Genomic DNA, 24080 nt, shown 5'->3' with positions numbered 1-24080 from the left:
GAACTCGAAATCTTGTAAAAATGCATACTAAAAATTGTCTTTACATATAATTGGAAGAAAATTAAATACTATTGAAAATATTTATGGCAGCTCTTTTTGTGGTGACAAAGAAGTAGAAATTGAAAGGATGCCCATCATTTAGGGAATGGCTGAACAAGTTGTAGCATATTATTGTGATGGAGTATTATTGTGTTCTAAGAAATGATGAGGCAGAGTGGTTTCACAAAAAAAGGCAAGATCTATATGAACTGAAGTCAAGTGAAGTGAGAAGAAGCAGGAGATCATTGTGCCAGTAACATCAATGTTATAAAGATGATCAACTGTGAAAGATTTTGCTACTCTGATCAATACAGTGATCCAAGACAATTCCAAAGGACTCGTGATGGAAAAACGTCATCAACCTCCAGAGAGAGAACTGGTGAAATGAGTGCAAAATGAAGTATAATTTTCTCACTCTTGTTTACTTTTTTTGAATATGGCTAAAATGGAAATGTGTTTGCATGATTCCACATGATATCATATTGCTTGTCTTTTCTGTGGGTAGTGAAGGATATGAGAAGGAGAGAGTTTGGAACTTTAAAAATTTTAAACTAATGTTAATAGTTGTGTGACCCTGGGCAAAGTCACTTAACCCCAATTACCTCAAAAAAAGGAAAAAGAATGTTAAAAATAAATAAGTAATAAAATTTTAAAATAAATATAAAAATGCAGGGAGAATAAAAATGAAGAAAATGGAAAAGGTCTAAAAAGATTTTTATCAGAGACTGTTTTTATCATTAAGACCAAAGTTGGACTTTAATAGCAGCGTCAGATATACTTATAGAATAGGTAGAAAAGAAACCAGAGATGGTTAAAGCATTAAGATTGTACCAAATGTAAATAGAGAAAATCCACACAGAAGGAAATGCAATTATGAGCACATTCTTAAGGAGACTGAAGCAGGGAAAAATATCAAAGTTGTGGGGGGAAAATCTCAAACCTTATTAATGCTGGGAAAGAGTGACTGATTGAATATCAACCTGTATGTCTACTTTCCCATCTATACAAAATTTTATGAGAAGCATCCCCATATGCTAATATACAGAGGATATTAGCAGTAAATAGATGAGCTTCTGTAAGCAATATTCCACAGCAGACCTTAATTTTACCATCACACAAATGACTAAAAGATATAGAATACAAGATTCCACTGTAATTGTTTATTATGCAAAAACATTGGATGCAGAAGCGCAAAATGCCACCTTAAAGACTCTCTTCCAAAAGGTGTTACATATCCATACATCAAAATTTTTCAATAGTCCTTGACATAGGGTACAAAAGAGAGAACGTTGTTCAGTAATCCTCTTATTGTAGATATTTGGTCAAGTAAGAAAACAGGGAGATGGATTCTCAACAAAGGTATAGGCTGCTGTCATGAAGGAGATCTAGCACAGAATCCAAGTTGAAAAGGGATTCCCTGTGAAATTTTCCAGATGTTACTATTTATGAATAATATAATGCTGGGGCAGCTAGGTGGCACAGTGGATAGAGCACCAGCCCTGGATTCAGAAGGACCTGAGTTCATATCCAGCCTCAGATATTTGACACTAGCTGTGTGACCCTGGTCAAGTCACTTAACCCCAATTGCCTCACTAATAATTATAATAATAATAATACTAGTAGTAGTAATAGTAATAATATAATGCTGATTGAATGAAGCCCTGGAACACTGCAGAGCCTCAGGAAGAGATCTCTAACCACTCAAAGAGTTTGACCTGATCATATGAACAGGAAATTCTAAGTGGATGAATAATATCTTTTACCCAGATTATGGCATGACATTGGATGAACAATGTACAGAGCTCATCTATCAACATCTGTAACTGGAACAGATAGTACAAATCAACAATGAGTTAGTTCCATATCTAAATAGGATGAGAGGGGGCCAGCTAGGTAGTGTAATGGATAAAGCACTAGCTCTGGATTCAGGAGGACCTGAGTTCAAATACGACTTCAGACATTTGACACTTACTAGCTGTGTGACCTCGGGCAAGTCACTTAACCCTCATTGTCCCACTAAATAAATAAATAAACAAACAAACAAATGAATGAATGAATAGGATGAGAGCAGTGGGGTGAATTGTCTTCAAGAAATAATAAAGCTCTTGGGGGGCAGTTAGATAGTGCAGTGTATAAAGCACCAGTCCTGGATTAAGGAGGATCTGAGTTCAAATCTGGCCTCAGAAACTTGACACTTATTAGCTGTGTAACCTTGGGCAAGTCACTTAACCCTCACTGCCCTGCAAAGAAAAGAAAAAGAAACAGTAAAGCTCTTTTATTAATCCTAATCATCTCCCAGAACACAAAGGCCCATCTTTTTAGAGCCAGTATTCTAGAAGGATAGTGGCTGTATAACATGGAACACAGCAGTCTCTGAACAACTGAAAATTAATATTGCACAGAAGGCAATGGAAGGGTTCCTGATGGGTGTGAGCAGATCATAACATACAAGAAAGGAGAACCACCAAAGAGCAGAAGTAAAGGTTACAGAAAAAGAGGATGGGTCAGTGAAGTGTGTCAAGATAATGGAATATGATAGGTGAGATTTGGCAGATACTCAGGAGCCCACCTGAGTGGATTACTGGCTGACTTGACTGGATTTGTAGTTGACTAGACTCTGAGCACATCTGGCTGGTACTTGAGAGTACTTAAGAAAGCATGGTTCTCAGAATCTAAAAAAACTTTGAACTTCCGGCCCAATCAACCAACCAGCTTGAAGAACCTCCCCATTCTGGGAGGGAACAGGAAGGAGGAAAGGGGAGCCTGCACAAAGAGCACTGTCTTTTTGGTTCCTGACTTGGTGGTGATAGCAGAGAATGATGGAGAGGAGCTGAGGAAAGATAGGATTGCGAGGTTGTAGGAATTCTGTTCTCAATCTTTCTCTTTCTATATTTCAATAAATCCTTAAAAATCTAAACTCGTTTTAACAGTGATTTTAGTCAGTTTCCCCCAAAACTGGGGGAATAGATTAGAACGCACATTTAGAATTTTAAATTACACAAGTGGTATAGACAAATGATGACAGGTAGCCTGGCAGACTGTTTCACTGGCATCTTCATGAAGTCCAGAGTAAGCATGGAGAGCCTGAAGCACACTTGGGATCTGCACTGCTGAAGGGCATTGTCAACAACCAACCAACAAGTTAAGTTCTTACTACACACAACAGCACTGGGATTCAGGGACATAAATATAATTGAAGCATCCCTACTTGCAAAGAGCATACATTTATTTAAAAATGCTAAATATCGGGGCAGCTAGGTGGCGCAGTAGATAGAGCACCAGCCCTGGAGTCAGGAGTACCTGAGTTCAGATCCGGCCTCAGACACTTAACATTTACTAGCTGTGTGACTCTGGGCAAGTCACTTAACCCCAATTGCCTCACTAAAAAAAAAAAAAAATGCTAAATATCATCCCCCAAAAATCCTTCAATGAAATGCCTGTTTCTAGGCTTTTTTCATTCATTTCAATTTGCCATTCCTGTTGGTACTGAATTCCTTTGATAACTATTTGATCCCTAGATACATGCTCAAAATAGCTAAAAATGATGGTCTGCCCTCACCATTAAGTAGATCCTCTATGGCCAGAAAATCATTGTCTCAAGTAGCTGAGTATTTCTTGATAACAAGAATCAGAATCCCTCAAATAATGAGGGAGAGACTGTAAAGACAATGATTAGCCCATTCACAGATGCAATAAAGTTGAAAGAGCAGCTCTATTCCAGAAAGTCCTGAGTAAAAACCATATAGTGTGTAGGATAAATTATGAGCCCCTAAAATATAAAATATACCCCCCAAAATTAGCTCAAAATAGGAGGAAATAAGAGACTCTCAAGGAATGGAAATGTTTAAAATCAAGGATTTACTTTTTTTTAAACCACAAAATTAGTAATCATAGTGATCAAGTGAGATCTTAAAATAGAACTGTGTTAATTGGACCAACCTAAGAAATTATTCCTTGGCAACTAGGTGGTGCAGTGGATAAAACACCAGCCTTGGATTCAGGAGGACCTGAGTTCAAATTCAGCCTCAGACACTTGACACTTACAAGCTGTATAACCCTAGGGAAGTCACTTAACCCTCACTGCAACAGCTTCTAACACTACCTATGTTAACATTAGAAAACTCACTTAGCTTCCATCATTTGTGAAATTACAAGACTGGACTAGAAAGAATCTACCGTCCCTTCCATGTCTAAATCTATGATCCTGTAAACCTATTATAAGTGCATTAGTGAAATGAAAAAAAAAAGTAAGGCCTTGGGTGGTAAAGGATCCACAAGTGTGAGGACAAATTAGAATCAGGCTTCATGGAGGGGATAGTGTTTGAATTGGACTTTATAAAATGGGGAGGAATTTAAAAGAACAGAGAATATGTAGAGATATGTAAAATGAGATCAGGTTAGAAAATCTTGGTGGCACCAGTATTGGAAAATCCCTTTGGGGTAAACAACCTTATCATGACCTACCAGTATGCAACCAAGATAGCCCTGTGGAAGAGGAATGTGAAACAGTTTTACCAATAATTCTCCTAGGGTTCAGGACAGAAATCTTTTTTTTTAAAGACTGTATAAGGAAAAATACATCAAAACTTTCATTTTTTACTTTCTATTCATGAAAAGTATAAAATGTAAAATAAAAGTTTTAATTTTAGGTCATGATAAAACTTTATGAAAGAGGTAAATATGTATAAGACTGACTCCAAATATATACATCTGTGTAGTTATATAAATAAAAATATATCAGGTTTATTTTCACATTTCTTAACTTGTAATTTATAATGACTCCAATAAAGGCAGAATAAGAAATTATAAGTGTCATAGACACAATTACTGCACTAAAGGAACAGGATATATAATAAAACAATGAACCAAAAGTGAACAAATTTACCTCAAAAGTTATATGTAGGAGAAGGCCAAAAAAAAATCCACAGAGTTCTATTAAAAATAAACACCATTTTCTACATTTTCCTTTTATCAGATGTAATTATGAAGCCCATAATATACAGAACAGAGTGGCACTAGGTTTCATTAGAGTTAATTGGTACCATAACATCCTCTCTGAAGTGAAAATTAGCCTCTAGAGTGTTAAGAGGCAGTTCAAACCTGATTTTAAAAGATATGAAGCTATCAGCTTTTTGTACAACCTTATAAACTAAAATATGTAACTCAAGCCTACATTTTGTTATATGGCCAGTATATAGCACCATCATGTGGCCCAAGACATAACTATTTCATGCTGCAGTTCAATTAAATACACATCATAGTTCAGGGGCAAGATTATATGTAGTTTAATCTTTTGTAAGATATTCTGCATATTTATTAACTTTGCAGATATATTTACTGCTGTCATATAAAACAGTGATAATTTTGAAAATATGTTTTTAAATGTCCCAAACTGTCCACATTCTCTCCAAAAATAAAAGCTTGTTTAAGCATTTAGAAGAAACTATATAAATCTGTTAGCTATGTGTTGTTAGGTTTGGGTTAGATGAATTTCAAAATGAAATTATCAAATGTAACATTCTCAGTAATAGAGAGATAAATATGTTTGCCAAGTTCTAATTTGTTATTTCTGTTTCTGGCACACTCAATTCTTAAGCACTGCCAGCATTTGAGTCAGAATTAATAAGAGGATTTAATGAAAGGTGCTCATTATCACATTATGAAATAATCTACTTTGGTGATATTTAATTTGATTTTTGATGTCCAAATAGATAAACCAAAGGAAAGTTTTAGGTAAAAACTGAAGAAGAAAAAGATTAATCAAATATGACATGATGTAACAAATGAAATCTGACCACCCCTTTGTCACTACAACCTTACACAATCATGGGAGCTCCTAAAATGAATTCAACTATATAAAATAGCTTGTAATAGCTCCAATCCAAAATTGTGACATACCAAAAACCTAGAACAAAAGAATATAAGAATGAGAAGGGACCTTAGATATCACCTACTCTTTCCCTGATTAGTGAATAAATTCCTTCTTTGATAGCCTACATTACAGATGGTCATTCAGCTTCTCCTTGAACACTCTTAGTATTCACTACCTCATAAGGCATGCCCATTCTTTTGTTTGGACTTCTCCAGTTGATAGAACATTCTTCCTGATACTAAAAAACAAAATTGTCTCCCTGTATCTTTCATCTATGAGCCCCAGTTTTGTCTGGACAAGACATGCCTCATGCCTCTTCAAGAGTGCTATTAAATGACTGTCTTGGATGCTATAAATTAGTGGTCTCTAAAATTTTAATCATGTACGCTATAAGTAAAAATATTTATACGAAGGACTCCAAATACATTATATTTATTTCTTTATAAAAAATTCAATGCACGACTATAACAATAATTATGTACATTATTACACACAGAAATAGAAAATGAAAAAGTACAGGATAAAGATGAAAAGCTATTTAATCGTAAAGTCAATAGGGAGCCATTAGAGTTTACTAATTCAGGAACTGTCATGATTAGACCCGAACTTTGGAAAAAACACTTAGAAAGCTGGGTGGAGGATAAGCTGGAGAAAGGAAAGATGTGAGGCAAAGAGACCTATTAAGAAATCATTGCTTAATATCTAAGGAATAGGTTCTGAGCTGCATAGCAAGTTTCAACATCCTATTTTATTAGACTCACATGACCAACTGATTTTATATATTTTCCTCCTTTAAACCTGGAGCAACTTAAGAGCACCCAGAAACAGGCCGCTTACAGCTTATTAAAACAAATTTTAGGGGGCGGAGCCAAAATGGTGGAGAGGAAGCAGCAAACTGCCTGAGCTCTCCTTCTGTTCCCTCAAAAAGAATATTAAATCAAGCCTCTGGACGGATTCTGAAACTACAGAACCTGCAAAGGGACAGAGAGACACAGTCCTCCAACCAGAAATAATTTAGAAGACTTCAAGAAAAGGTCGGTCTGACTTGGGCAAAAGGGAGGCCCAGCGCAGGGCAGCAACCCAGCGCCGAGGAGGTCAGGGAAAGTCAGCAGGAGCTGCGGGCCACAGCCAAACAACTGAGGCCCCTGGAACCTGGTTCAAAAATCTGGTGGCCAAGAAGGACAGTGGAAAAACCTACCTGCACTGGCCGGGAGGGCGACGAACGGGTCAGCGCCAGGAGCGGGCGCCTGGCTGGCCGAGCGCACCCAGACAGGAAGTGCAGGGCGGGGGATCTCCACACACCATAAAGGCCTCAGAGTAAAAACCCAGTCACACAGCACCTATACCCCTGCACAAGAAGCCCAAAACAGGGACTCTGGTGCCCCGAGAGCAGACCTCAACTTAAAAAATAAATAAGTAAGCTGCAATAATGAGTAAGAAGCAAAAAAGAGCCCTCTCCATTGAGAACTTCTGTATCAATAGGGAAGAAGCCAACGCAAACTCAGATGAGGATAATACCCTCAAATTGCCTACATGTGAAGCCTCACGAGGGAAGGTGAATTGGTCTCAGGAACAAAAAGCCTTCCTGGAAGAGCTCAAAAAGGATTTTAAAAATCAATTGAGAGAGGTAGAAGAAAAAATGGGGAGAGAAATGAAAGCAAAACAAGAAAACTATGAAAAAAGAATCAGCAGCTTGGAAAAGGAAGCACAAAGATTGACTGGCCAAATGGAAAAAAAAGTGCATAATTTCACTGAAGAAAACAATGCCTTAAAAAATTCAATTGGCCAAATGGAAAAAAAGGTGCATAATCTCATTGAAGAAAACAATGCCTTAAAAAATTCATCTGGCCAAATGGAAAAAAAGGTGCATAATCTCATTGAAGAAAACAGTGCCTTAAAAAATTCACTTGGCCAAATGGAAAAAAAGGTGCATAATCTTACTGAAGAAAACAATGCTTTAAAAATTAAAATTGGACAGTTGGAAGATAAGGAATCCATGAGACACCAGGAATCAGTCAAGCAGAATTAAAAGAATGAAAAAATAGAAGAAAATGTGAAATACCTCATTGGAAAGACAACTGATCTGGAAAACAGATCGAGGAGAGACAATTTGAGAATCATTGGACTGCCTGAAAGCCATGACCAGAAAAAGAATCTAGACACCATATTCCAGGAAATTATTAAGGAGAACTGCCCTGATATCATAGAATCAGAGGATAAAATCATCATTGAAAGAATCCACCGATCACCTGAAAGAGACCCCAAAAGGAAAACTCCAAGGAATATTGTAGCCAAATTCCAGAATTATCAGGTGAAGGAGAAAATACTCCAAGCAGCCAGAAAGAAGCAATTTAAATATCATGGAGCCACAGTCAGGATTGCTCAGGACCTGGCAGCTTCAACATTAAAGGACCGCAAGGCTTGGAATATGATATTCCGGAAGGCAAAAGAGCTTGGATTGCAGCCGAGAATCTATTACCCAGCAAAAATGTGCATTTTCTTTCAGGGGAAAAGATGGACATTTAATGACATTGGGGACTTTCAATCTTTCCTGGTGAAAAGACCAGAACTGAATAGAAAATTCGATTTCAACATACAAGACTCAAGAGAAGTTTAAAAAGGTAAAGGGGGGGGGGAATGTTACCCTATTAGGTTAAACTGTTTATATCCCTACACAGGAAGATAATACTCATAACTCTTAAGAACTGTAAATGTATTTGGACAGAGAGAAGGACTTTACGTAGAGGGTATAAATATAAATTTTCTTTGATGTGATGATAGAAAAGAATTAAGGGGTTAAAAAGGGAGTCTATGGGGAGGAGAGGAAAGGGGAGGAGGAATGGGATGAATTATATCATATGAAGAGGTGGAAAAAAAACCCCTATTACAATAGAGGGAAAGAAAGGAGGGGGGAACATTGTTTCAACCCTATTCTCATTAGATTTGACTCAAAGAGGGAATAACATATACATTCATTGGGATAAAGAAACTTAACTCATTCTTTAGGGAAACAAAAGGGGAAGGGAAAGGGGGGACTGATAGAAGGGAGGACAAAAGCAAGGGAGAAAAGGGTAAAGAAAAGAGAGGGGGGTGATAAAAAGGGAGGGCAGATTGGGGGAGGCAGGGGTAAGAAGTAAAACGTCGGTGAGGAGGAATAGGGTGAAAGAAGGGGGGAAAAGTACAAAGGGGGTAAATAGAATGGAGGGGAATAGACAGTCAGTAATAATAACTGTGAATGTGAATGGGATGAACTCTGCTATAAAACGGAAGCGAATTGCAGAGTGGATTAAAAACCAGAACCCTACAATATGCTGTTTACAAGAAACACATTTCAAGCAGAGAGATACACACAGAGTAAAGGTAAAAGGCTGGAGCAGAATATATTATGCCTCAGCTAAAGTAAAAAAGGCAGGGGTAGCAATCCTTATCTCAGACAAAGTGCAGGCAAAAATAGATCTCATTAAAAGAGATAAGGAAGGAAATTACATCTTACTTAAAGGTACTATAGATAATGAAGTAATATCAATATTAAATATGTATGCACCAAGTGGTATAGCATCCAAGTTCTTAGAGGAGAAGTTAAATGAGTTACAAGAGGAATTAGACAGTAATACTATACTAGTGGGGGATCTGAATCTCCCCCTCTCAGAATTAGATAAATTTAGCCAAAAAATAAATAAGAAAGAAGTGAAAGAGGTGAATAGATTACTAGAAAAGTTAGACATGATAGATTTCTGGAGAAAATTGAATGGAGATAGAAAGGAATATACCTTTTTCTCAGCAGTACATGGCACATTTTCAAAAATTGACCATGTATTAGGGCACAAAAACATCATAGTTAAATGTAGAAAGGCAGAAATAGTAAATGCATCCTTTTCAGATCATGATGCAATAAAAATTACATGTAAGAAAGAGCCAGGGAAAAGTAGAATGAAAATCAATTGGAAACTGAATAATTTCATTCTAAAGAATGAATGGGCCAAACAAGAAACCATAGAAACAATCAATAACTATATCCAAGAAAATGACAGTAATGAGACAACATACCAAAATCTATGGGATGCAGCCAAAGCAGTGCTTAGGGGAAAATTTATAGCTCTAAATGCTTACATGAATAAAAAAGAGAAAGAGGAGATTAATGAATTGGGCATGCAACTTAAAAAGCTAGAAAAAGAACAAATTAGAAATCCCCAATTAGACACTAAATTAGAGATCCTGAAAATCAAAGGAGAAATTAATAAGATTGAAAGCAAAAACACTATAGAATTAATCAATAAAACTAAGAGCTGGTTTTATGAAAAAACCAATAAAATAGATAAAATATTGGTTAATTTGATTAAAAAAAAGAAAGAAGAAAACCAAATTACCAGTATCAAAAACGAAAAAGGGGATGTTACCACCAATGAAGTGGAAATTAAATCAATAATTAGGAATTATTTTGCCCAACTGTATGCCAACAAATTTGACAATCTAAATGAAATGGATGAATATTTACAAAAATACAAACTGCCCAGGTTAACTGAAGAAGAAATAAAATCCCTAAATAAACCCATATTAGAAAAAGAAATTGAACAAGCCATTAATGAACTCCCTAAGAAAAAATCCCCAGGGCCAGATGGGTTTACGGGTGAATTTTACCAAACATTTAAAGAACAACTAATTCCAATATTGTACAAATTATTTGGAAAAATAGGTGAAGAAGGAGTTCTACCAAATTCATTTTATGACACAAATATGGTGGTGATACCAAAACCAGGCAAAGCAAAAACAGAGAAAGAAAATTATAGACCAATTTCCCTAATGAATATTGATGCTAAAATCTTAAATAAGATATTAGCAAGGAGATTACAGCAAGTGATCACCAGGATAATACACTATGACCAGGTGGGATTTATACCAGGAATGCAGGGCTGGTCCAATATTAGGAGAACTATTAACATAATCAACCACATCAACAAGAAAACCAACCAAAATCATAGAATTATCTCAATAGATGCAGAGAAAGCTTTTGACAAAGTACAACACCCATTCCTAATAAAAACACTGGAGAGTTTAGGAATAGGGGGAGCTTTCCTTAAAATAATAAACAGTATCTACCTAAAGCCATCAGCAAGTATTATATGCAATGGAGATAAATTATAGGCCTTCCCAATAAGATCAGGGGTGAAACAGGGATGTCCATTATCACCCCTATTATTTAATATTGTCCTAGAAATGTTAGCTTTAGCAATCAGAGAAGAGAAAGGAATTAAAGGAATTAGAATAGGCAAGGAGGAAACAAAACTATCACTCTTTGCAGATGATATGATGGTATACTTAAGGAATCCTCAAGAATCAACTCAAAAATTACTTGAAACAATTAACAACTTTAGCAAAGTAGCAGGATATAAAATAAATCCACATAAATCATCAGCATTTCTATACATGACCAACAAAGTCCAGCAGCAAGAGATAGAAAGAGAAATTCCATTTAAAGTAACAGTAGATAATATAAAATACTTGGGAGTCTACTTGCCAAGACAAACCCAGGAACTCTATGAACACAACTACCAAACACTCTTCACACAAATCAAATCAGATCTAAATAATTGGAAAGATATCAATTGCTCATGGATAGGCAGAGCTAATATAGTAAAAATGACAATACTGCCTAAATTAATTTACTTATTCAGTGCCATACCAATCAGACTACCTAAAAATTATTTTATAGAGCTAGAAAAAATAATAACAAAATTCATCTGGAAAAACAAAAAAATCAAGAATATCCAGGGAAATAATGAAAAAAAATTCACAGGAAGGTGGGTTAGCGGTACCAAACCTGGAGCTTTACTATAAAGCGGCAGTCATCAAAACTATCTGGTACTGGCTAAAAAATAGAGTGGTAGATCAATGGAATAGGCTAGGCTCAGGAAATGCAGTAGTAAATGACACTAGTAATGCAGTGTTTGATAAACCCAAAGACTCCAGCTTCTGGGATAGGAACTCAGTATTTGACAAAAACTGCTGGGAAAACTGGAAGATAGTATGGCAGAAATTAGGCATAGACCAACATCTTACACCTTATACTAAAATAAGGTCAAAATGGATACATGATTTAGACATAAGAGGTGATACCATAGGTAAATTAGGAGAGAAAGGAATAGTCTACCTCTCAGATCTTTGGAAAGGAAAACAGTTTTTGACCAAACAAGAGATAGAGTATATTATAAAATGCAAAGTGGATGATTTTGATTACATTAAATTAAAAAATTTTTGTACAAACAGAAGGAATGCATCCAAAATTAGAAGGGAGGCAGAAAGCTGGGAAACAATTTTTGAGGCCAGTACTTCTGATAAAGGCCTCATCTCTAAAATATATAGGGAACTAAATCAAATTTATAAGAACCCAAGTCATTCCCCAATTGAGAAATGGTCAAAGGATATGAACAGGCAGTTTTCTGATGAAGAATCCAAAGCTATCTGTTCCTATATGAAAAAATGCTCTAAATCTCTAATGATTAGAGAGATGCAAATAAAAACAACTCTGAGGTACCACCTGACACCTATCAGATTGGCTAAAATGACAAAAAAGGAAAATATTAAATGTTGGAGAAGCTGTGGGAAAATTGGAACACTAATCCATTGTTGGTGGAGCTGTGAACTGATTCAACCATTCTGGAGAGCAATTTGGAATTATGCCCAAAGGGCGATAAAGCTGTGCATACCCTTTGACCCAGCAATACCACTTTCGGGTCTTTTTCCCAAAGAGATCATGGAAGGGGGAAAGGGACCCACATGTACAAAAATATTTATAGGTGTTCTTTACGTGGTGGCAAAGAATTGGAAGTTGAGGGGGTGCCCATCACTTGGGGAATGGCTGGACAAGTTGTGGTATATGAATACAATGGAATAGTATTGTGCTATAAGAAACGATGAGTTCAGAGAAACCTGGAGGGTCTTGCATGGGCTGATGATGAGTGAGATGAGCAGAACCAGAAGAACATTGTACACAGTAACATCAACATTGAGTGTTGATCTACTATGATGGACTATATTCTTCTCACCAGTGCTATGGTACAGAAGAGTTCCAGGGAACTTGTGATGCAAGAGGATCTCCAAATCCAGGAAAAAAAAAAAAAAAAAGAACTGCGGAGTATAGATACTAAATGAACCATACTATTTCTTTTGTTTTTGATGCTATTGTTTTTTTTTTCTATTTTGAGGTTTTCCATCATTGCTCTGATTTTTTTCTCTTATAACATGACTAATGCGGAAATAGGATTAATGCTATTATGTGTGTGTGTGTGTGTATATATATATAAAACCTATATCAGATTACCTGCTGTCTAGGGGAGGGGGGAGGGAGGGGAGGGAGGGAGAAAAATCTGAAATTGTAAAGCTTGTATAAACAAAGGTTGAGAACTATCTTTACATGTAACTGAAAAAAAATACTTTATTAATTTAAAAAAAAAATTTAAAAAACTAAAGACCAATACCCATGCTTGTAGGGTCACCGACCAAAAATTGCAAAGAATTTAAGCTAAATGTCTGTTCTGTATTGCTCTCCCTTTTTTCTGTATATTTGTCACAGAAGTTCTTGCATCTTCTTGGGTGTATTAGAACAATAAACTCTGAGTTGTAAAAAAAAAAAAAGAGAGAGAGAGAGATCATTTCAATAGTCCTGATGAAAGATGACAAGGGCTTAAACTTGGGTGGGGGCTATGGGAGCAGAGAGAAGAGGGCAGGTACAAAACTTGATGTATAGGTAGAAATAACAAGATTTGACAACTGAATGGATATGTGGTAGAAAGCAAAGAATCAAGGACAATGCCAAGGTTGCAAAACTGGGTGGTTAGAAGGATGGTGTTATCCTTAACAGAAATAAGAAAGTTTAAAAAAGATATATTTTTGGAGAAAAATTATATAATCACAACCTATTCATACCTGCTCATTCTGTACTACTTATTCTTTTCCACTAAAATATAAAATCGTGTGTGTATGGCACTTAGGGTATGAGGAACTGTGCCTTCACAGTTGCCTGGGTAGGGTTAGGTTATAACCATCTTGAGGGGCCCACAGTGAAGCAGCCATATAGGAGGCTTGTATTGAGAAGAAACAGAGGAGGGTAGCATCGAAGAGGGGGGTCATTGTGTTGGATATAATCCAATTCAATATAACCCTCATAACTAGATATAAGTGTGGGTAAGAAGCAAACTATTTCCCTACTTTCCAACTGGTTGGTCACAGGTGACTTGGAGTGAGCTTGGCTCCTCCACTTTTGAGACCACTACTAATAGAGGATATTTATATACTAGATGAGGGGTTGGACTACATAATCTTTAAAGTTCCAAAGATTCTATTTTTCTATGATCTTTTGACCTAGTAAACAACTCCAATTTCTCGTTAAAGCTTACTAATTCCTAACTGTGCTTTCAGTTATCATTGCCTTTATTCAGAATATCCTCATCTATCAACTTCACTGCTCTATGATCCTGTCATTCTTCAAATTCAAACTTAAAATTTCTTCCCCCCAGGAAGGCTTTCTTGATTCATCTTATGCAATTCAAATCACTTATTTTATACAATGTCCCCTGAGCACTTGGTAGTTGCCATAATCACATAGGTATGCCTTTGAAGTGGGATAGTAGGAAGGTAACAGCTATTGCCAATAGCCCTAACAAGAGGATCAGACCATCCAATTCTGAGACTGCCTAAAGACAGCAATTAATAGCAGGGAGAGTACGTACCTCTGTGCTACTGTTATTTCGGGTTTTCTTCTTTTACATGTAAAAACAATTTTAATGTCGATTTTAAAAATTTTGTATTCCAGATTCTCTCCCTCCATCCCTTCCTACCCCCCCCTTAAGAACGCAAGCAATTCAATATAAGTTATACATGTTTAGTCATGCAAAAAAATTCCACATTAGTCAGGTTGTGAAAGAAAACAGACAAAAAAACTTAAGAAAAAGGACCTAACAAAAAAAATTATGCTTTAATCTGTATTCAGACACCATCAGTTCTTTCTCTGGAGATGGATCATTATATTGCTGAAAATAGCTGTCATTCACAGCTGATCATCTTTCAATATTGCTGTTACTTTGTATACAGTACATTTCACTTTGCATCAGCTTATATAAGTCTTTCCAGGTTTTTCTGAGAGCATGCTCATCATATCTCATAGCACAATAGTATTCCATCATAATCTCATCCCACAATTTGTTCATCCATTCCCCAGCTGATGGGCATCTCCTCAATTTCAAATTCAATTTTTGGTTTTTTAATATCTTTTTGGATACTGATCTAGTAGTGGTATTAATAGGTCAAAGAGTATGCATGGTTTTATAGCCCTTTGGCCATAGTTCCAAATTGCTCTACAGAGTTTACAACTGTGCCAAGAGTGCATTAATTTCTCATTTTCCCCATATCTCCTACAACATTTATCATTTTCCTCTGCAGTCCTATTATCCAATCCAATAGGTATGAGGTAGAACCCCTGAATTGATTTGACTTGCATCTCTCCAATCAATAGTGAGTTAGGGGGCAGCTAGGTGGCGCAGTGGATAGAGCATCGCCCCTGGATTCAGGAGAACCTGAGTTCAAATCCAACCTCAGACACTTAACACTTACTAGCTGTGTGACCCTGCGCAAGTCACTTAACCCCAATTGCCTCACCAAAAAAAAAAAATATATATATATATATATATATATACATATATAGTGAGTTAGAGCATTTTTTTTAATATGGTTATAGGTAGCTTTGATTATTTCATCTGAAAACTTCCTATCTTTTGATCATCTATCATTGGGGAATGGCTCTTATTTTAATAAATTTGACTCAGTTCTCTATATGTTTGAGAAATGAGGCCTGTCAGACAAACTTGTTTCAAATTTTTTTCAGTTACTATTGCTAACTGCATTTCCCTCCATCCTACTCCCTTCCCATGACATTTACTCTATTTTCTATCTTCTTTCACCCTGTCCCTCCTCAAAAGTGTTTTGCTTCTGATTGCCCCTTCCCCCAATCTGGCCTTGTAGTCCCTGTAGTTCTTGTAGAATCCTTCATTGGCCTTTTCTGTATGACTTCTTTGTCCTTGGTTCAAAGTGGATACACTGTTGCCATCACTGCTGTTCTGGGGACACTGATAGGACCCTAATGAAAAATTAATATCTTTCAGACCTTTCACAAGAATGGGGTAAAGAGACTGAGGTTCTACTTCTTTCAAAGCCATTCCCTTTTAGGGGCTTTCCTGGAACTATTTTCTTTCCTCTAGTGTGGCCAGATACTCGAATGCTTGAGTTCCAAACTAGCCCATTTTTATTCAGGCACCTCAGGTCATGACTGTTTTCAGCCAATCCTATTACATTTCCTGTTGTATCTTGTTTAAAAGCTTTTGATTAATTGAGTCAATGGTGATGTCTAGGCCTTGTTTACACTAAGTTTATAACTCTGATTGATTAATAGAGAAGAAAGGTCTAGGCTCCCTATAAATGTTTAAGTAGGGATATAGATCTACATCCTTATACAGCCTTTCAATATGATTAACTTTATAGCTATAATATAGGGATCAGATTAAGGAATAACAGTAACAAAGATGGCAGAGAAAAGGCAGTGATTTGCCTGAACTCTTCCCAAGACCCCTCCAAATACCTTCAAATAATGCCATTAGACAATTCCTGGAGCAGCAGAACCCACAAAAGGACAGGGTTAAATCATTTTCCAGTCAAAGACAGCTTAGAAGGTTGAGAAGAAAGGTCTGTTGTACCTGGGTAAGAGTGGAGCTCAGTCCAATGCAGGCCATGCCAGCACAGATCCAACCCCGACTCAGACCCAGCCCCAGCAAACCAGAAGCAGGTCTCAGAAGCTTCTGAATCAGTGGCAGAACTCAGCCTACAGATGGTATGGGAGTAGAACCATTATCCAGAATGAGATTACAGGGGTCCTTTTGTTAGCACTGAGGCAAGACTCTGTTGTTTTGCCCATACTGGGATCCAGGTCACAGTCTTGGGTGGTGGTCCCAGGCTGGGGAGGAGCACAAACACACAAGAGCTTGCAGCCACAGTGGAGCAGGGCTCTGTTCATAGTTCCAGGGCAGAAAAGCAGGCCTGTGGTTCCTTGCAGACCAGAGCACAGACCAGGAAAGTAGTAAATATGCCTTTCCTTAAATCATAACACCTTGGAAGAACTAAGGACTTAAAAATTCTTAGAAGTATCTCTGAGAACAGCTGCTCAAACCCTCTGAAGCTTGGGACAATGCCCTCCACACTGGAAGCAGTGCTCCACTTTAACAAAGAATTAAAAGTCAAGCAAGAAATAGGCTGGGAAAATGAGCAAACAGAAAAAAATGCTGACCCTAGAAAGTTTATGACAAGGAAGAGCAAAACACACCCTCAGAAGAAGATAACAAATTCAAAGGTTCTACATCCAAAGCTTCCAAGAAAAATATGAATTGGTCTCAGGCCATAGAAGTGCTCAAAAAGGACTTTGAAAATAAAGTAAGAGGGGCAGCTAGGTGGCGCAGTGGATAGAGCACCAGCCCTGTAGTCAGGAGTAACTGAGTTCAAATCCAGCCTCAGACACTTAACACTAGCTGTGTGACCCTGGGCAAGTCACTTAACCCCAACTGCCTCACTAAAACAACCAAATTTAAAAAAAAAAGAAAAAAAAGTAAGAGAGGTAGAGGAAAAAATGGAAAGAGAAATGAGAATGATGCAAGAAAATCATAAAAAAAAGTCAATAGCTTGGTAAAGGAGACACAAAAAATACTGAAGAAAATAACACTTTAAAAATCAGACTGGGTCAAATGGTAAAAGAATTACAAAAAGCCAATGAGGAAAAGAATGCCTTGAAAAACTGAATTGGCCAAATGGAAAAAGAAGTACAAAAGCTCTCCAAATAAAATAATTCCTTAAAAATTAGGATTGAGCAAATGGAAGCTAATGACTTTATGAGAAATCAAGAAACAATAAAGCAAAACCAAAAGAATTAAAAAATAGAAGGCAATGTGAAATATCTCATTGGAAAAACAACTGACTTGGAGAATAGATCCAGGAGAGATAATTTTAAAATTATTAGACTAACTGAAAGCCATGATAAAAAAAAGAACTTAGACATCATCTTCCAAGAAATTGTTAGGGAAAATATTCCTGATATTCTAGAACCAGAAGGTAAAATAGAAATTGAAAGAATCCACTGATCACCTCCAGAAAGAGACCCCAGAAGGAAAACTTCCAGGAATATTATAGCCAAATTCAGGTCAAGGAGAAAATATTGCAAGCAGCCAGAAAGAAATAATTCAAGTATTGTAGAGCCACAATCAGGATAACACAAGAACTAGCAGTTTCTACATTAAATGATTGGAGTGCTTGGAATATGATATTCTGGAGGACAAAGGAACAGGGATTACAACCAAGAATCACCTACCCAGCAAAACTGAGTATAATCCTTCAGGAGGAAAAAAACGGGAATTCAATGAAAGAGAGAACTTTCAGGCATTTGTGATGAAAAGACCTGAACTGAATAGAAAATTTGACTTTCAAATACAAGACCCTAGAGATATATAAAAGGTAAACAGGAAAAAATAAATCATAAGGGATATTAAAAAGGTTAAACTGCTTACATTCCTACATGGGAAAATGATACTTGTAACTCATAAGAACTTTCTCATTGTTAGGGTAGCTGGCTGGAGTATATTTAGACAGAGGGCAGAAGCGTGAGTTGAATATGAAGAGATTATATCTTTAAAAAAATAAAATTAAGGGGTGAGAGGAATGCACTAAGAGAAAGGGAAAGAGAGAGATGGAATGGGGTAAAGTATCTCACATAAAAGAAGCAAGAAAAAGTTTATACAGTGGAGGGGAAAATGGGGGAGGTTCTGGGGAGTGAGTGAACCTTACTCATCAGAATCGGCTCAAAGAGGGAATAACATACATATTCAATTGGGTACAGTAATCTATCTTACCCTGTGGGAAAGTAGGAGAGGAAAGGGATGGGGAGGGGGAGTGGTAGAAAGGAGGACAGATTGAGGGAAGGGGCAATCAGAAGCAAAACACTTTTGAGGAGTGACAGCGTGAAGTAAACTACACCACAGTAAGGAGAATGGGGCTTGAGTTACTCTAGTTACCACATATGCTCTAAGTTTTAGCCCTCTTTCCCCTGGATTCTATAGGTACTTGTGGATGACTGAGTCTCAGACTTTTTGGTGAATGTTTTATACCCACTGTTCTTGATTTAATACATTACTATATATGCCTCTCTGAAAGGTAATTAAATCTATTAGACTAATTAATATCAACCAACAATCATTGCGGGGAGCACAACAGTGAGGTTTTTCAGTTATAGTACTAGAAAGGATCTATATGTACAAAAATATTTATAGCAGCTCTTTTTGTGGTGGCAAAGAATTGGAAACTGAAGAGATGCCTATCAGAATGGCTGAACAAGTTGTGGCATATAATTGTGATAGAATACAATTGTGCTATAAGAAATGACAAGTATCATGGTTTCAGAAAAACATGGAAAGACCTATATGAACTATGGCAAAGTGGAGTAAGTAGAACCAGGAGATCATTGCACATAGTAACAGCAACATTATAATGATGATCAACTATGAAATACTTAGCTACTCTGATCAATGCAATAATCCAAGACAATTCCAAAGGACTCCTGATGAAAAATTCTATCTACTTCCAAAGAAAGAACTGATATACTCTGACTGAAAACTGAAGTATAATTTTCTCATTTTAAATTTTTTCTTGCTTTTTTACCATGTCTAGTATGGAAATATTTTTTGCATGATTTCACATATATAATTGATATATTGCTTGCCTTCTCAGCAGGTAGGGAGATGATGGGAGGGAAGGAGAGAATTTGCAACTCAAAATTTTAAAAAGAATTTTTAAAATAAATAAAAAATTTAAAAGCAAAAAAAATTTTTTCACTTAATTAAGTAATATAATTAATGTTAATAAATTCTAACAGCCCCCTACTGCTTATAGGATCAAATATAAGTTTTTCTGGTTAGTCTTTTAAAACCCCTTACAACCTGGTCCCAACCCAACTTTCCAGCCTTATTATATATCACTAACTTTCTACACTACAGTATAGCCAAGGTGGACTTCTTGCCATTCCTTCAGTGGAGATATGAGACTAACTACACTGTAAACTAAAGAGTGGTGAGGAGTGAGACTAGCCCTATACAACAATAGCTTTTCCTACTAGTACCTTTCTAGACATAAAGGTAGAATAAAGAATAAGATTTACTGTGTATTTACATTTTACTTTTCTTGACTGAGGACATGCTACTGGAAATGAACAAATGCATTTCTAAACAAAGTTTCCAATGTCTGAGAGTAGAATAATCATATTTATTTTTTTTAATTAACTTACAGGTTTCTTGGCTGAAAGTCTGCCACTCACAGTTCCAGTCTGATTCCATGTTGATGTAATAAACCCCTTTAACAATAAAAAGAATCACTTTAAAATCAGTACAAATAGTTAAAAACTTGTCTAACCATTTTATCCACTTGATTCAATAGAAAATACTAGATGTGACCTTTTATGCACCCAGATTTCTGGGCCTAAATGTCCCCAACTGTAATTTCTTTGGGAACTATTCAATCTCTAAAGCAAGGTCCATCTATGGGGAGAGAGGACAATGTTCCACCACCAAATAAGTCCTTATTATAAGCATGTAGGATCAACTAAAACACAGAAGGAAGGTAATGGCTAACTGAACATATTACAATGAATGCTTGTTGGTAATATGTATAAAACAGATTTGCATATTGTCAATGTTATGGTTTAAGTTTTAAAGAAATACCAAGCTATCTTCACATATCCCTTTAAAAACTCATAAATTTAATACTTCTTAAATTGTCTACTATGTTTAAGGCACCTAAACCTTATCTGTTTGTATATAAAACACACTGTCAATCTCAATACTCATTTCTTCATCATTAAACTTGCAATCTACTTACTCTTCTCATGCATGACAGCAGCCCATCCACAAAGGTTGATTTGACCTTATGAATCTAAGTGATTAAAAAATTAATAGTGATTTTCTCTTTAACTTAAACAAGAAAAAGTTTCAGAAGAAAACTCAGATTTTCAATAAAAAGGAATAAAAATGGACTTTTCAAAAATCACTAATAAGTGACACCAAAATATACTTTTATGTTGGCAAGGATAGCTCATTTAACCAGTGAAAGGAATTGGGTCAGTAAATTCCCTAAAGTCTCATGGGCTGGATACTGACAATATTCTGATACCAATTTAAGATCAAAGTGTACAGAGGCTTACAATTCAAGGACCTGCAAACTACCAGTATGGATACTCATTATATGGTCATGGATTGTAACATTTAGTATATCTACCAGCAGTAGCAGCAGCAGCAGCACTAGGGGGGTGGGTTTTGAGAGTTATTGTGGCTGAAAAATTCATAATCCTGTAATGAATCTGATGATAATTATCTCCAAATTTAACCGGTCCTTAGACAAGAGATTTATAGTACATCACTAGGCATTAACACAAAGTATTTCTTGCTTAGTAGACAACAGAGCTAACATTCCACTGACATCACCTTCAAGAAATCCTGAGTCACCTACATACTAGCATGAGGTGAAGCAGGACTTAAGTGGAAGTACATGATGACAATATATCAGATACAAGAAAACACAACAAATGTTTTAAGCAAGTATTGTGAAGATACAAAGTTTATATAAGACTTGAGCTTCTCAAAAAAAAAAGACTTGGGCTTCTCTCTTGAAAGGAGCTTATTATCTTTCATTTGAATTATCTTAGGAAGATTCTGAAGATCACCTGGCAGGATAAGGTACTGGACAAGGAGGTCCTTTCTTGAACTAAACTGCCAAGCATTCAAGCTCTACTGCAGAGAATGCAACTGCAATGAGCTGGCCACATTGTTTGAATGCCAAACACTTGCTTAAAAGACTATTTTATAGAGAACTCACAAAAGGCAAGTGCTTACATGGTGGTCAGAAGAAGAAATATAAGGATACTCTAAAGGTCTCTCTAAAGAACTCTGGAATTGGTTACGTGACATAGGAAATGCTGGCAAAGGACCACCCAACATGGCATACCCACATCAAAGAAGGCACTGTGCTCTATGAGCAAAACAGAATTGAAGTAGCTCAAAAGAAAAATGAGATGCACAGATTTGGAGAATCCATGACAAATGTTCTCATGGATTATTTGTGTCTGACCTGTGGTAGAGCATTCCAAGCTCTTACTGGTTTTATCAGACATGGTCAGACTTGTAATTTGACTCTAACATAATGATGGCATTTTAGTCCTCTTTGAGCATGAAGAACACCAACCAACCACTACTGTCTACCAGGGGGGACTCAGGGGTCACAGTTAAATAGTCCAAATCCTCAAAACGTTGTTTATTCATTTTTTACAAAGAACCAAGAAGCCTTCAGTTTACCTTACAGATGAGACAACTAAGGCCCACTATCATGGCACAGTAGAGAGAGTTCTAGACTTAAAGTCATGAATACCTGGGTTCACTTCATCTCTCTGGTTCTTGGGTTCCTTATAAGGTCACATCTAGCTCCATTATCTATTATTTTAAGGGAGAGGGGTAGTGACTTGGCCAAAATCACACAGTTTATTAAGTATCAGAGGCCTCTTTGAATTCAGCTCCTTTAACTCTAAGTCCAGTTCTCTTTAATAATTTTCTGGCTATTTATAAAAAAGTTATGTGATATCAAACAGGATTTATCACAGATATGAAACATACAAGAAAATGTCAAATTTTATAAACATGGTATTAGCAAGGGACCAAGCTGACAATATCTAAGTGTCTTGAGACATTAAACTGTCCCAAAAAATCTCTACTACAAAGCCCATCATACTATATTAGAAGTTTTGAGATTATATTAAACATAGATATAGTAAAATTCTCATTTAAAAGAATGTTTTAATGCCAGATATATTCTTAGGTACAGCTCAAGAAATGTTTTAATCTTTTAAAAGAAATAACACTCTATATCAGTTAAGTGCTCATCACCCTGATTCTTCCCACTAGGACATTATGCCAAAACAACAGAGGGTAAAAAACCTTCCCTTCCAACTTCTTTAATTCTCAAGCTTCACCTAGCATCTGCCTTACTAGGTCAGAAATTTGCTCACCTAAGGCTAGTAACCTTCTTCTAATGTATTTTCCCAAGAGAATTTTGCAGTCGTTTTTACAAACAGCTTTCAGAATATGTTGGCTCATGAATGGGACCTCTACCCAGTGTGAGAATACAAGAGTAAGCAAGGAAAGACATTCTTTACTCCCCATGAAAAGACATGGAAAGTATCCATCTATGGATTTGCTAAAAGCAGAGAATCAAGCACAGTATTCATATTATAACCCATTCTCCCTGTCTTAGCCTTTCAAGCAGGTTTTTGTGAAGAGGCATAACCTTTAATAGGCTGGGGAGAAAAGTGGGGAATGGGTCCTACCTTTTCATGAATGGGGAGATTGTCTTTATATACAAAGCCTGCTTTGCACTACAGTTCAGTATAAGAAAGCAACAGAGCCAGTATCCTGGCTGCAATACAGTAAACTACTACCACCAAAAAGTAGACCTTTCTATCCTTATTAAGAAAAAAATAACTTACCTGCCTATATTCTAAAATGATCTTGGGCAAAGGATGAAGATCTTGCAAAGCATTTAACTAGAAAATAAAAATAAATATTGACAATTCATTCAATTCAATAAACATCTGTTAAGCATCTATTACATGTGAGTCACTGTGTTAAATACTTGGAATAAAAATGAAAGATAGCATCATCTCCTCCCTTCCAAGATCAAATAAGTCTGGACAAAGTGCACAAGAAAAATATGAGAGGAAGAGATCACTGTTAATTGGGAGAATCACAGAAGGCTTCACAGAGGACTTACTCTGTGAGCTATAAAAGAAGAGGATTTCCAATAATGGGGATGAAGGAAGAGTACCCTGCAGGCATGGCAGGGGGACCACCTGTGGGACTGCAGACACAAGAGAATGAGTTCAACATTTAAACTACTAATTTATAGTTGAACAAAACCTAAAAATAGACATGTGATTTACAGTATTTTCCAAAATTGAAGTTTTGTAATAAGTCACCTGCCTGTCTTGTTTCTAATCACTCCTTTCTAAAAGCATTTTAATGTTGCAGTCAAGTTGGACTACTCCCTG

General features: G+C 36.4%; 1 protein-coding gene across 1 annotated transcript in view; it reads right to left on the bottom strand.

Moving 5' to 3' along the window:
- POLN (DNA polymerase nu) overlaps positions 1-24080 on the bottom strand; it is a 345265-nt gene that overhangs the window by 261267 nt on the left and 59918 nt on the right. The window contains exons 12-14 of the mRNA XM_043972229.1: positions 23520-23576; positions 20867-20920; positions 20277-20342 (exon numbers count right to left, since the gene is read on the bottom strand). Coding sequence (XP_043828164.1) covers positions 20277-20342; positions 20867-20920; positions 23520-23576 — 177 coding nt within the window. The remainder of the gene's footprint in view (positions 1-20276; positions 20343-20866; positions 20921-23519; positions 23577-24080) is intronic.

Source organism: Dromiciops gliroides, chromosome 6, assembly GCF_019393635.1.
Source record: "Dromiciops gliroides isolate mDroGli1 chromosome 6, mDroGli1.pri, whole genome shotgun sequence".
In the NCBI taxonomy this organism is placed as follows: Eukaryota; Metazoa; Chordata; class Mammalia; order Microbiotheria; family Microbiotheriidae; genus Dromiciops; species Dromiciops gliroides.
This window is presented reverse-complemented; position numbering and strand designations above follow the sequence as displayed.